This window comes from Podarcis tiliguerta (genome assembly GCF_965153285.1).
Source record: "Podarcis tiliguerta genome assembly, chromosome: 18".
NCBI lineage: Eukaryota > Metazoa > Chordata > Lepidosauria > Squamata > Lacertidae > Podarcis > Podarcis tiliguerta.
The window spans coordinates 2,938,363-2,950,849 of record NC_139551.1 but is presented as its reverse complement, the minus strand read 5'-3'; the positions used below and the strand labels follow the sequence as shown (position 1 = coordinate 2,950,849).

Genomic DNA, 12,487 nt, shown 5'->3' with positions numbered 1-12,487 from the left:
ACAGCTGTGAACTCTACGAAGCGATGTTTTCCCCCGACCCTGTGCTCCGGCTTTCCCCATCAGTTGTCAGGAGGAAAGCAAGCAGAATTTGTGCGCCTATTCGCAGACCGGCAGCTTTAAAAAACCAGGGAGCCTGCTTCGTTCTTCCAAAGCATCTTTATTCATACGCAAACATATGCAGGTTTGAAACGGGCGCGTCGGTCCGGTAGAATTTGTGCAATTCGACAACCAAGGTTATTTTCTTTGGGCCAGCAGATTTGTATTTGCAAGACTGCGGCCTACCCCGAAGATAAAGGGGAACCTTTAGAAATTCAGATGTTTCTGGGGTACCGTCCTCCGTCGTCGGTTGTGCTAGCTAGGAGTGATTGGAGCTGAAGACCCAACAACGGAAATCCTGTTGTTCCCTATACCTGTACTCCTAACCCCATCCTCTCTCCCCAAAAATACCCCACAGCTTTGGGCTTCTGGGTTGTTTCTAACAAACAAAAACTGCACTTCCGCTTTCGGATTAAAAAGGGTCTGGGGCAGCCCAGCCAGGCTGGCAGGGTAACAGATAACAAAATTATTATCCTTATTATTACGTGTCCCAACATCTTCTGCACCTTGGACCCCAACCTGATTTTTGTTATCATTATCAAACAGGGGGGAAACAACTTAAGAACAAACCATTCCTCTTGCAACACTTCCAGGACAGACGAAAAGAGATATATAAGGTTAAGATAGACAGGTGCGGGCGCTTAGCTCAGATCCACTGGTGTCTTGCTATTTTTCGATGCCCAAAAAATGGACGGCGGTGAGCGGAGGAGACTGGGAGGTTTGGGGGAAAAACAGCTTTATTCAGTTGAGAAGATTGTACAAATGGCAGCTCAGCTTTTTTTACACACAGGGTGAGCCCGTTGCGGAAGCTGGGATGGATACTGATAGCAAAACGACCCCAAATTATATATCCGCCCCCTGGCTGACTGCCTTCCACACCTGATATTTTGGGGCGTGTTTTTTAAAGAGTCTCATCGCTTCAGAAGTTACGGACGGCAAGGGCGGGAGAAAGAGACTGAAGGAGTCGGGAAATAAGTTAAACCTCTGTACAAGAGAAACGAGCGTTAGGCGAAATGTACAAGCGATCAAAGCTGGCGTGTGGCCCCCCCCTTAAGTGCCAGGGGGTCACGGGTTGCGTGCCGGGAGGGGCGTAGGAGATGGGGACCCCCCCCCGGCGGACATCAGTGCAAAACGGAACAAAAACCGGGCACCACCAAAAACAACACAGGTTCTGAATGGTATGAAAGGGACGTTTGCACCCAGGCCTTGTTGGGAGATGTCGAGACCTGAACTCGGGACCTTCTGGACTTTTGAGTCGCTGAGAGGTTTTGGTCCTCTCTTCTTCCGAACTTGAGCAGGAACGCTGCCTTAATACTGAGCCGAATCGCCTGCCTAGTTCGGCATCGTCTACGCTGCCTCGCAGCGAGTTCCAGGCAGGGATGTGCGTTCTTGTCCCCCATGTCAGAGGCACATTGATTTGAACCCAGGGCCGAAGCAGGCCGAACTCTGCCTACTCCCCAGAGAACGGCGAGTTGATTTCAAATCTACGCGGCGGTTTTCGAAAACCACGACCGCCTGCCCCTTCCCAACCCGCAAGACGTCACTGCTAAAAAATATGAGGCCCTGCCTTCGCCTCTGCCAGTAAGGTACCGAGTTCAAGAAACCTGGGCGAGAGACCAGGTGATGTCGGAAAGGGTGGTGTTGCGGCGAGGGGCTGGATGGAAAACAGGAGGAAATCTGGGGTGTTGGAGGGGGTACAAGGGGAGGTTGGTGGTGGAGGGGTTCAAGGTGGGATAAGGGGCAGGGGTCGTCCTTAGAGGGCGGTCTTGTCTAAATCCACTTTGACGGGCAGCAGCGCCGCTTCCTCGTTCTCCGCCGGGCAGATAGCGACGGCGATTACCGGCCGGAGGGAATATGGAAGGGTGCTATCCAGGTCTTCGAGGTATTCTTTGTCCCCGTTGATGCTCAGGGGCTGAGGGGAAAGAGGAGAGAAAGAAGATTTGCCCGTTTGTTTTCCTTCGAAAGAATACAGTGGTGCCTCGCAAGACGAAATTAATTCGTCCCGCGAGTCTCTTCGTCTAGCGGTTTTTCCGTCTTGCGAAGCAACCCTATTAGCGGATTAGCGCTATTAGTGGTTTAGCGGCTATTAAAGGCTATTAAAGGATTAGCGGATTAGCTGCTAAAAGGCTATTAGCGGCTTAGAAAAAGGGGGTGGGGAGCGGAAAAAAAATCTCAAGACATTTTCGTCTTGCGAAGCAAGCCCATAGGGAAATTCGTCCTGCGAAGCGCATTGAAAAACGGAAAACCCTTTCGTCTAGCGGGTTTTCCGTCTTGCGAGGCATTCGTCTTGCGGGGCACCACTGTATTTTGCTAACGCCACGGGGAGTTCGACTTGGAGCAAAACCAACTTCACTTTGAGGGCCATGGTTATTTCGTTTTATTTATCGTATTTTATAAAATGCACACACCGGTTGTTGAAAAGGAACCGTTACAGCAGTGCCTTGGTTCTCAAACGCCTCAGGACTCAAACAATTTGGAACCCAAACACTGCAAACCCGGAAGGAAGTGTTCTGGTTTGTGAACCCTTTTTGGAAGCCGAACGTGCTCCGTTTTGAGTGTTACACTTCCGATTTGAGTGTCACTCTGAGGTCTGTCTGTTTTTGCTATTTAGTTTGCGTTTTTGATTTTGTGGCTCTTTTTGTTTTGTTTTTGTGACAGTGTGGAACCCAATCCAGCTACTGATGATTGGAGTGTGTGACTGCAGTACATTGTTTATTGCTTTCATTTTTATGGATCAATGGTCTCGTTAGATACCAAAATTCATGTTCAATTGCTGTTTTAGGGGTTGTGTTTAAAAGTCTAGGTAAAGGTAAAGGGACCCCTGACCGTTAGGTCCAGTCGTGACGGACTCTGGGGTTGCGGCGCTCATCTCGCTTTAGTGGCCGAGGGAGCCGGCATACAGCTTCCGGGTCATGCGGCCAGCAGGACTAAGCTGCTTCTGGCGAACCAGAGCAACGCACAGTCTGTGGGCAGGGAGGGTCTCATCCTGCGTACCAGATGGAGCTGCCCTGGACACAGAATTGACCTGCGCCTCCATGGACAGCTGTGAGTGCCTAGGGAAGAATTTGGATGCAGCGTGGGGCTGTGCCCCCAAGCCCTACCTGCGTCTTGACGTGCTGATCCGGAGCGGTCACCAAACTCGCGCAGCTGAGCCACAACATCACCATGATGGAGAGGAAGAGACAAGCGGCCAAGATCCATCGCGGCAGCCCTGAACGTCTGAAACACCCAGAGGCCCCCCGCCAGAGAGAGACGACGAGATTATGGCCGGCCATGGAGGGGGCGGACGCTTCGAACTGGCTGGTGGGGGGAGAGGGAAACGGGGAGGGGGGGCCGGCGGCGGCGGGTGGGGAAAGGGTGGGGGGAAAGGACCGTCAACAACGTGGAAGAGGGGAACAGGTGAGTCTGGCCAGGTGAGCATCCCTTCCGTGGGAGCTCCGCCCCTCCGCCATCTGCACCCCGCCCACTTTCCCAGCTGGCCCCGCCTCCTCGCCTCTGGCCCCGCCCCTCAAAGGTTTGTTACAATACAATTTCCAGTGAATACGGAAAAAGAACCCTTTTCGTGTAGGCAACCACAGCGGCTGGGATTTTAAAAGCTGGAAATTGGGGAGGTGATAGAATTCCCACTATAAAAAAATGATTGGCAAGCGAATATTTAGAACTTGCGAAAACGACTGGGACAATAAGAGGGAAACCAAACCAGAAAGTTAGTAAAGATTGGATAATATTCAAAGAATATCTTAAAAAGTACTGCGGCCGTGCAATGCTCCTGACAGATTTAGAAGTGTAAGGAAATTATAAAAATGAAAATTTCTTTTGACAAGTAGCGGGAAAGAATAATAATAATAATGAAGTGCATATAGGGTAAAGGTAAAGGGACCCCTGACCATTAGGTCCAGTCGTGGCCAACTCTAGGGTTGCGGCGCTCATCTCGCTTTACTGGCCGAGAAGGCCGGCGTACAGCTTCCAGGTCATGTGGCCAGCAGGACTAGGCCGCTTCTGGCAAACCAGAGCAGCGCACGGAAAACCTGTTTACCTTCCCGCTGGAGCGGTACCTATTTATCTACTTGCACTTTGATGTGCTTTCGAACTGCTAGGTTGGCAAGAGCAGGGACCGAGCAACTAGCTCACCCCGTCATTGTGGGGATTTGAACCACCGACCTTCTGATCGGCAAGTCCTAGGCTCTGGGGTTTAACCCACAGCGCCACCCGTGTCCCTAAAGGTAAAGGGACCCCTGACCATTAGGTCCAGTCATGACCGACTCTGGGGTTGCGGTGCTCATCTTGCTTTATTGGCCGAGGGAGCCGGCGTACAGCTTCCGGGTCATGTGGCCAGCATGACTAAGCCGCTTCTGGCGAACCAGAGCAGCGCACGGAAACGCCGTTTACCTTCCCGCCGGAGCGGTACCTATTTATCTACTTGCACTTTGACGTGCTTTCGAACTGCTAGGTTGGCAGGAGCTGGTAGGGTGCAAAAAGCACAATAAGGTGAGTCGGGAGTTATGTGCAATGTCAAAGGATTATGTTGTTAGTTAGTGCCTATGGTTTGTTTATGTTGTTTGCTGGTGGTGATAAGGTGGGGTGGGGGGCAAAGATGGGAAGGTTCCCCCCCCCACCTCCTTTTTGCCCAACCGCTTTGCAGAACTTCAGGCACCAACCACAGACTCTGAGCATAGCTTTGGCTCCATGAGGTCTAGGAACTTGACTTTCCAAACAAAAAATCAAATAAATACGAAAATAAAGCGGATATTGACGTCCTCCCCCCCCCCCCACGTATCCTGGACCCATGACAGCCTCTGTCTGCACATTTATCCTCAATCCCACCCCCCATTCCTCTCCCTGTACCCCAAATATGCCCCCCCCCCCACTTCTTTACTTGGACATGCAGCCCAGAAAGTCGTGTTCTGGGGGCGCCTGGGTCTCTGCCGGGGGCGACGATTTCGCTCTGGCTTTCGGCTCCTCCACGGGGGGCTTCTCCCGAAGGCCTGAAGGGGCGAGGAAAGCGTGCGGGGAGGGAAATAGGGGGCAGAAAAGGAGACCCATAAGTGGAGGGCTGAGGAAATAATGCAGACCGCCAACAGCAGCCGGGAGAGGGAAAGTTTGCAATAAACCCAGGAGCGGTTTTGCGGCGTTCCCAAATTCCCTGGCGTCCTGGGTTTTGCAAGGATGTTAAAAATCGTTTCCAAGCAGGCTGGCCATCATACGAAGGCTCCAGCGGGTGGAAATCGCCATGCGATAAATCACTGCGACCCCTAAACTGCGGAGACCCCTCTCCACATAGGTGCATCAAGCGCATCTTATGTCGAAGGCAAAATATGCACCTCTGTGGCCTTCTGACATATGAGTTGTGTCTTTTCCGCACGTGCCATATTTCTGTGATCGTGAGTTGTTTAAAACTGCTTTCCGTCTTGCCTTTTAAGGGTTGCATCCTGCCCTGGGACCTTGGGCTTGAAGGGCAGGCGATTAAATAATAACAAATAAATAAGTTTTCATTTATACCCCGCCCTTCCCGGTTCAAAAAAACCAGGCTCAGGGCAGCTAACGACAAATTTAAAACACTTAACGCAACAAAAAACAGCATGAAATACGATATAAAAAGTGAATAACAATAAATTTAGAATTGAAAAATCAATTTTGGGGGGGAAATCCATCCAATAAACATTAGATGATCACCTGGGCTAGCTGGCTAAATTAGTTCTGTTTGGGCCAGCGAGGAGACCAGGGGAGAATTAGCTGTGGGGTCCCAGAGCGGGTAATCTTCATAAAAAGCGGAAGGGGACGGAAGGAAGGGGAATAAAAGATCAGGCTAAGTTCAGATTGAAAGCCAGGCAGAATAGCTCTGTCTTACAGGCCCTGCGGAAGGAGGTTACCGTATTTTTTGCTCTATAAGACGCATCAGACCACCAGACGCACCTAGTTTTTGGAGGAGGAAAACAAGAAAAAAAAATATTCTGAATCTCAGAAGCTAGAACAGCAAGAGGGATTGCTGCGCAGTGAAAGCAGCAATCATTCTTGCTGTTCTGGCTTCTGGGATAGCTGCTCAGCCTGCATTCGCTCCATAAGACGCACACACGCTTCCCCTTACTTTTTAGGAGGGAAAAAGTGAGCCTTATAGAGCAAAAAATACGGTAAATCCTGCAGGGCCCTGGTCTCCTGGGACAGAGCATTCCACCAGGTCGGAGCCACCACTGAGAAGGCCCTGGCCCTGGTGGAGGATAATCTAACTTCCTTAGGGCCTGGGACCTCTAAACTATTATCCATGGACCTTAAGGTCCTCTGTGGGGCAGACCAGGAGAGGCGAAATCAATACTCTCTTACCTGTGTGGGGCTTCAAAGTGTTGGAGGTGGATGGCGCCCACGCCTTCTCCAAAACCTCCGATTTGGGCGCCTGGACCTCTGGAACCGGATACTCGATCTCTGGCTGAGACTGAGGATAAAAAGAAGGAAAGTCTTTAGAATCGCAGAATCGGCCGGGGCCCCTAGAGGCATCTAGTCCAACCCTTCCAATGCAGGAATCTGGTTATGTATGAAACCTTCGAAATGCACAGGGAACGCTTCTGCAGAGAATTTTTTCTGTATACAGTGGTGCCTCGCAAGACGAAAAGAATCCGTTCTGTGAGTCTCTTCGTCTAGCGGTTTTTTCGTCTTGCGAAGCAACCCCATTAGTGGATTAGCGCTATTAGCGGTTTAGCGGCTATTAGCGGCTATTAAAGGTTTAAGGGATTAGCGGATTAGCTGCTAAAAGGCTATTAGCAGCTTAGTGCCTTAGAAAAAGGGGGTGGGGAGCGAAAAAAAACCCCCAGGAATCGCAAGACATTTTCGTCTTGCGAAGCAAGCCCATAGAGAAATTCGTCCTGCGAAGCACCTCCAAAACGGAAAACCCTTTTGTCTAGCGGGTTTTCCGTCTTGCGAGGTATTCATCTTGCGGGGCACCACTGTATTGCGGTTTGCCTCCTAAGACGGGGAATACGCAGGAGAAATTATATATCTATATATATTAGTTTTTTTAACATATCATTTCCAACAATGATATAACTTCTTATCTTATACAATATTTTAGACTTCCGTCAAAACCTCTGATGATTTTCTGTTCTTTATCACTTATTCTGCATTTCTTAATTTCTCTGTTGCTCTTAATTATCATTAACTAATAATTCTCCTCATAGTCTTTCTTGCAATGTTTCAAATAGTCCTCCTTACAGAACTTCTTGCAGTCCTACTAGCGTAATCTGTTCACTACAATCGCTTTTCAAATAGTTCGTATATTTACTCCAGGAGAAATGATTTTATGAGGAGATACGGCAGGTGTCTGTAAAATTCGTACTGCTAAAATCGAAAAGGGGTCAAACCATCACAAAAGGGGTTGAAATTTCGGGAGGTTGGATAGTTACAACGGAATGGTCTTGTGTGTGCTGGGTGCCCATTTTTATTCTTATTTATGCATGATTATCACTTTGTGATAATCTTGAGGGGGGAAGCAATGACAAACCTAGACAGCATCTTAAAAAGTAGAGACATCACCTTGCCAACTAAGGTCCGTATAGTAAAAGCTATGGTTTTCCCAGTAGTGATGTATGGAAGTGAGAGCTGGACCATCAAGAAGGCTGATCGCCGAAGAATGGATGCTTTTGAATTCTGGTGCTGGAGGAGACTCTTGAGAGTCCCATGGACTGCAAGAAGATCAAACCTCTCCATTCGGAAGGAAATCAGCCCTGAGTGCTCACAGGAAGGACAGATCCTGAAGCTGAGGCTCCAAGACTTTGGTCACCTCATGAGAAGAGAAGACTCCCTGGAAAAGACCCTGATGTTGGGAAAGATGGAGGGCGCAAGGAGAAGGGGACGACGGAGGACGAGATGGTGGGACAGTGTTCTCGAAGCTACGAATATGAATTTGGCCAAACTGCGGGAGGCAGTGGAAGACAGGAGGGCCTGGCGTGCTCTGGTCCAGGGGGTCACGAAGAAGCGGACATGACTAAACGACTCAACGACAACATCACTTTGTGAAAATAATAATAATAATAATAATAATAATAAAAAAGCACCCTTCCTCTGTTTCGTTTGAGTCTCCCCCCACCCACCGCTCCCTGGTTTTGCCACCTGCCCCCCCCCCAACCCTGCCAGCAGCACCCACCTGGAAAACAACGACTTTCCCGTCGTCCGCCTGAAGGTAGAAGGTCCACGTGGAGGAAATGAAACTCTGCGCTGAACTGACGATATCGTTGCAGAAGCTGGAGACGAGGTCAAAGACGGAGAACGAGGCGGGTTTTGGTTCCAGGACCTGTGCGAAGATAGGCGTGAGCCAATCTGAAAACTCCCCAAATCCTGAAAGGTCGGTTTCTTACAGGTGTGTGGTGGGGATGATTTCATACCCAGACCAAGTATATGGGGAAATAAGACCGATTTATTCATTCAGTTATACGTGAAAGAACCAGCCAGGTTGCAAGAACTGCAACCAAGTGAGAGGGTCCTAATGGGTGGGCCCTGTCCTCAACCCCCTCACCTATCTGCAAGGTTAATAATAATAATAATAATAACAACAATAATAATTTTATTTATACCCCACACAGCTGGCTGGGCTTCCCCAGCCACTCTGGACAGCTCCCAGCAGACTATTAAAAGCACAACAGAACATCAAACACTAAAAGCTTCCCTAAACAGGGCTGCCTTCAGATGTCTTCTAAAAGTCAGATAGTTGTTTATTTCCTTGACATCTGACGGGAGGGCGTTCCACAGGGTGGGCGCTACCACCGAGAAGGCCCTCTGCCTGGTTCCCTGCAACCTCGCTTCTCGCAGGGAGGGAACCGCCAGAAGGCCCTCGGCACTGGACCTCAGTGTTCGGGCTGGATGATGGAGGTGGAGACGCTCCTTCAGGTATACTTGGGCCGTTTAGGGCTTGAAAAGTCAGCACCAACACTTTGAATTGTGCTCGGAAATGTCCTGGGAGCCAATGCAGGTCCTTCAGGACCGGTGTTATGCGGTCTTGGCAGCCGCTCCCAGTCCCCAGTCTAGCTGCCACATTCTGGATTAGTTGCAGTTTCTGGTTCACCTTCAAAGGTAGCCCCACGTAGAGCGCATGGCAGTAGTCCAAGCGGGAGATAACCAGAGCATGCACCACTCTGGCGAAACAGTCTGTGGGCAGGGAGGGTCTCATCCTGCGTACCAGATGGAGCTGCCCTGGACACAGAACTGACCTGCGCCTCCATGGACAGCTGTGAGTCCAGAATGACTCCCAGGCTGCGCACCTGGTCCTTCGGGGGCACAGTTACCCCATTCAGGACCAGGGAGTCCTCCACACCTGCCCGCCCCCTCTCCCCCAAAAACAGTCCTTCTGTCTTGCCAGGATTCAGATTCCCTGCAGCCCACATTGCGATCCAAAAGCCTGCGCCGACACACATTTGCAGACGCACATTCTGCCCGCAGAGACAGGTGGCATGATGAGTTGTTTCGGCAACAGGATGTTCGCTGCCCACGTCTGGAGGAACCAGCCTCCTAAGCTGTTTTTAAGCCTAAAGAATGGCTCTCTAATCCCCCAACACACACATATTTTCCCCCTGCCGCTTTGATCGGTCTCACAAAACTGGCGAAAGCAGCAACGCCATCCCTCTAGGCTGAGATTTCGACGCCAAACCCACACATTTGCCAGTTTAGTAGTAATCTGGACCAGTGGCGTAGCGTGGGGGGTGCAGGGGGGGCCGGCCGCACCAGGCGCAACATCTGGGGGGGGGCGCACTCGCACTCGCAGCTCTCTGCCCCTACCTGGCTCACTCTCTCTCTCTCACTGCAGTGCTGGCTGTGCGAATCCGATCCGAGCCGCCGGGTCACCGCCCACTGTGGAGGGGGGGGTGCCAGGCGTGCGGTGCGGTGCGGAGAGAGAGCGAGGGACTATCTGGGGGAGGGACAGTGCAGCGGGGGGGGGGGGCGTAAATTACTTGCCTTGCCCTGGGTTAGGGGGCACAAATTACTTGCTTTGCCCCGGGTGCTGACAACCCACGCTACGCCACTGATCTGGACACCGTGCTTTCGAAGAGAGAGGTTTGGGGTTCCAGCACCCCTTTTAGGCTTGTTTGCGGTTTAACTTATTTATTTGCTTTAAGTTTATCTATGCTTTTCAAATTTATACATTTCACCGATTTTGAAATCATTTCAACGTTTCGAAACTTGACTTCCTTCCCCCCTCTTTCTGCGGTTCCTTATTTTTAACATCTTCTGCGTGTCCCAATTAACTTAATTCGCTCATTTATTAATCTGCTTTAAATAAATACTCTTATAAAACGGCAATAGCAGTTGCAATAATCCTGCCGATGTTCTTATCTGTTTACAATTTATCTGCAAATTATCCAGGGTCTCTGCACATTCGCCGTTACAAAAAAGGCTTAGGACGGGGCCAGATTTAGGTTTGATGAGGCCCTCAGCTACTGAAGGTAACGGGGCCCTTTATATGTCCAGCCGTCCTTTGCCAACAACAAATTGTCGCTGTTTTTTGTGTTGAATATATGCCATATGGCAATTTATGGACCTAATAGGTATCTCAAGCCATTTGCACATGTGGCCGTGCAACCAGTCCATGCAGAATGTAGGCCCCCTATATATAGAAAGGAGCAAACCAGGGATATTTTAGCGAGCAGGTGGGGCCCATGACTTACATCAGTGATGGCCAAACTTGGCCCTCCAGCTGTTTTGGGACTACAACTCCCATCATCCCTAGCTAACAGGACCAGTGGTCAGGGGTGATAGGAATTAAAGTCCCAAAACAGCTGGAGGACCAAGTTTGGCAACCACTGACTTACATCCTAGGAGCCTACACAACACAAAACACTGTTGCTGTATGTTGGTTTTATTTTGTTTTTTATCTTATATTTTGGAAATGCACATCCAGTTTTTTCCCCTTTAATTTTTTTTGGGGGCCCCCAAGAGAGCGGGGCCCTAAGCGATAGCTTGTTTAGTTTCTACGTAAATCCGGCACTGGTTTAGGAGACAAATTACCTTCTCTCCCCGGCTGTCCGTCTCCGGCAGCTGAGTTCTGCATCCCGTCGTACAGCCAAACTGTTCATCGCCGCCAGCGTAAGCTTCCATACAGGCTAAATTTTCGAGGTGGGGGGGGGAGGAAGAGATTGGGGGGAAAGAGAGGTTACCTGCCGCGTCTCTGCGTGAGTCTGCGCTCTTTCCTTTTTTTAAAATAATATTTATTAAGGTTTTTACATAACAAGAGAAACAACAGAAAAAATACAAAAATATAAAAACACAAAACGACAAAAAGAACAATAAAAAAGAAAAGAAAAAGCAGATAAAAACAATTCCATTTTCATAATATTCCTTGCATTTACTTATTTCCCAGACTTCCCCACACCTCCCTTCACTGTATTCCAGTTCATATATTTGATCAGCAAATCCCTTCCCTCTATCTTATCTTAATATCTTAATATGTCTTAATCTCCTTAATATCCTAACAAATTAAACCTTTTGGTTTTACACCTTTTAACTTTTGAATTTTCTATACTCCTTCACCACTTTATTGCTAATAACCTTTTGCGTTCAATCCGATGTCATCCTAACATTCATTAATCTTATAATATTTCTGTAGATAGTCTTTAAATTTCTTCCAGACTTCTTCCACCGTCTCTTCTCCCTGGTCTCTGATTCTGCCGGTCATTTCTGCCAATTCCATGTAGTCCATCACCTTCATCTGCCATTCTTCCAGAGTGGGTAGTTCTTATGTCTTCCAATACTGCGCAATAAGTATTCTTGCTGCTGTTTTGTGGCATACATAAAGAAGGTTCTATCCTTCTTTCGCACCTGTTGGCCGACCATGGAGTCTGCGCTCTTTCCGATGGGGCGAGGCGCACTGTCGCGTCTCTGCACTTGGCTGCGAGTTTGGGGGGAATCTCCCAGCGGAACAACCTGCCTCCGAAAGGAGGGTACACCTCGACTCCCTGAACGAGTCCCTGCTCTGGTTTTGCTACCTCCCAACCGAGAGACGCTGCTGAGACTTTAAGGTAAAGGTACCCCTGCCCGTACGGGCCAGTCTTGACAGACTCTAGGGTTGTGCGCCCATCTCACTCGAGGCTGGGGGCCAGCGCTGTCCGGAGACACTTCCGGGCCACGTGGCCAGCGTGACATCACTGCTCTGGCGAGCCAGAGCCGCACACGGAAACGCCGTTTACCTTCCCACTAGTAAGCGGTCCCTATTTATCTACTTGCACCCAGGAGTGCTTTCGAACTGCTAGGTTGGCAGGCGCTGGGACCGAACAACGGGAGCGCACCCCGCCATGGGGATTCGAACCGCCGACCTTTCGATCGGCAAGCCCTAGGCACTGAGGCTTTAACCCACAGCGCCACCTGCATCCCCTGCTGAGACTTTACTGCCTTTAAAAAGACAGAGTCTATTGCAGAG

At 49.8% G+C, this 12,487-nt stretch overlaps 1 protein-coding gene across 3 annotated transcripts in view; it reads right to left on the bottom strand.

Annotated features, from left to right (window-relative positions):
* Positions 1 to 137: 137 nt before the first annotated feature.
* Positions 138 to 12,487, bottom strand: part of TMEM59L (transmembrane protein 59 like) — a 35,905-nt gene continuing 23,555 nt past the window's right edge. For 2 of the 3 annotated variants that reach the window (XM_083421788.1, XM_083421786.1), the window contains exons 3-8: positions 11,080 to 11,174; positions 8,228 to 8,374; positions 6,415 to 6,523; positions 4,973 to 5,081; positions 3,198 to 3,396; positions 138 to 2,008 (exon numbers count right to left, since the gene is read on the bottom strand). In XM_083421788.1, coding sequence (XP_083277914.1) covers positions 1,850 to 2,008; positions 3,198 to 3,396; positions 4,973 to 5,081; positions 6,415 to 6,523; positions 8,228 to 8,374; positions 11,080 to 11,174 — 818 coding nt within the window. In that variant the 3' untranslated portion in view covers positions 138 to 1,849. The remainder of the gene's footprint in view (positions 2,009 to 3,197; positions 3,397 to 4,972; positions 5,082 to 6,414; positions 6,524 to 8,227; positions 8,375 to 11,079; positions 11,175 to 12,487) is intronic. The other variant, XM_083421787.1, reaches the window with a different exon arrangement.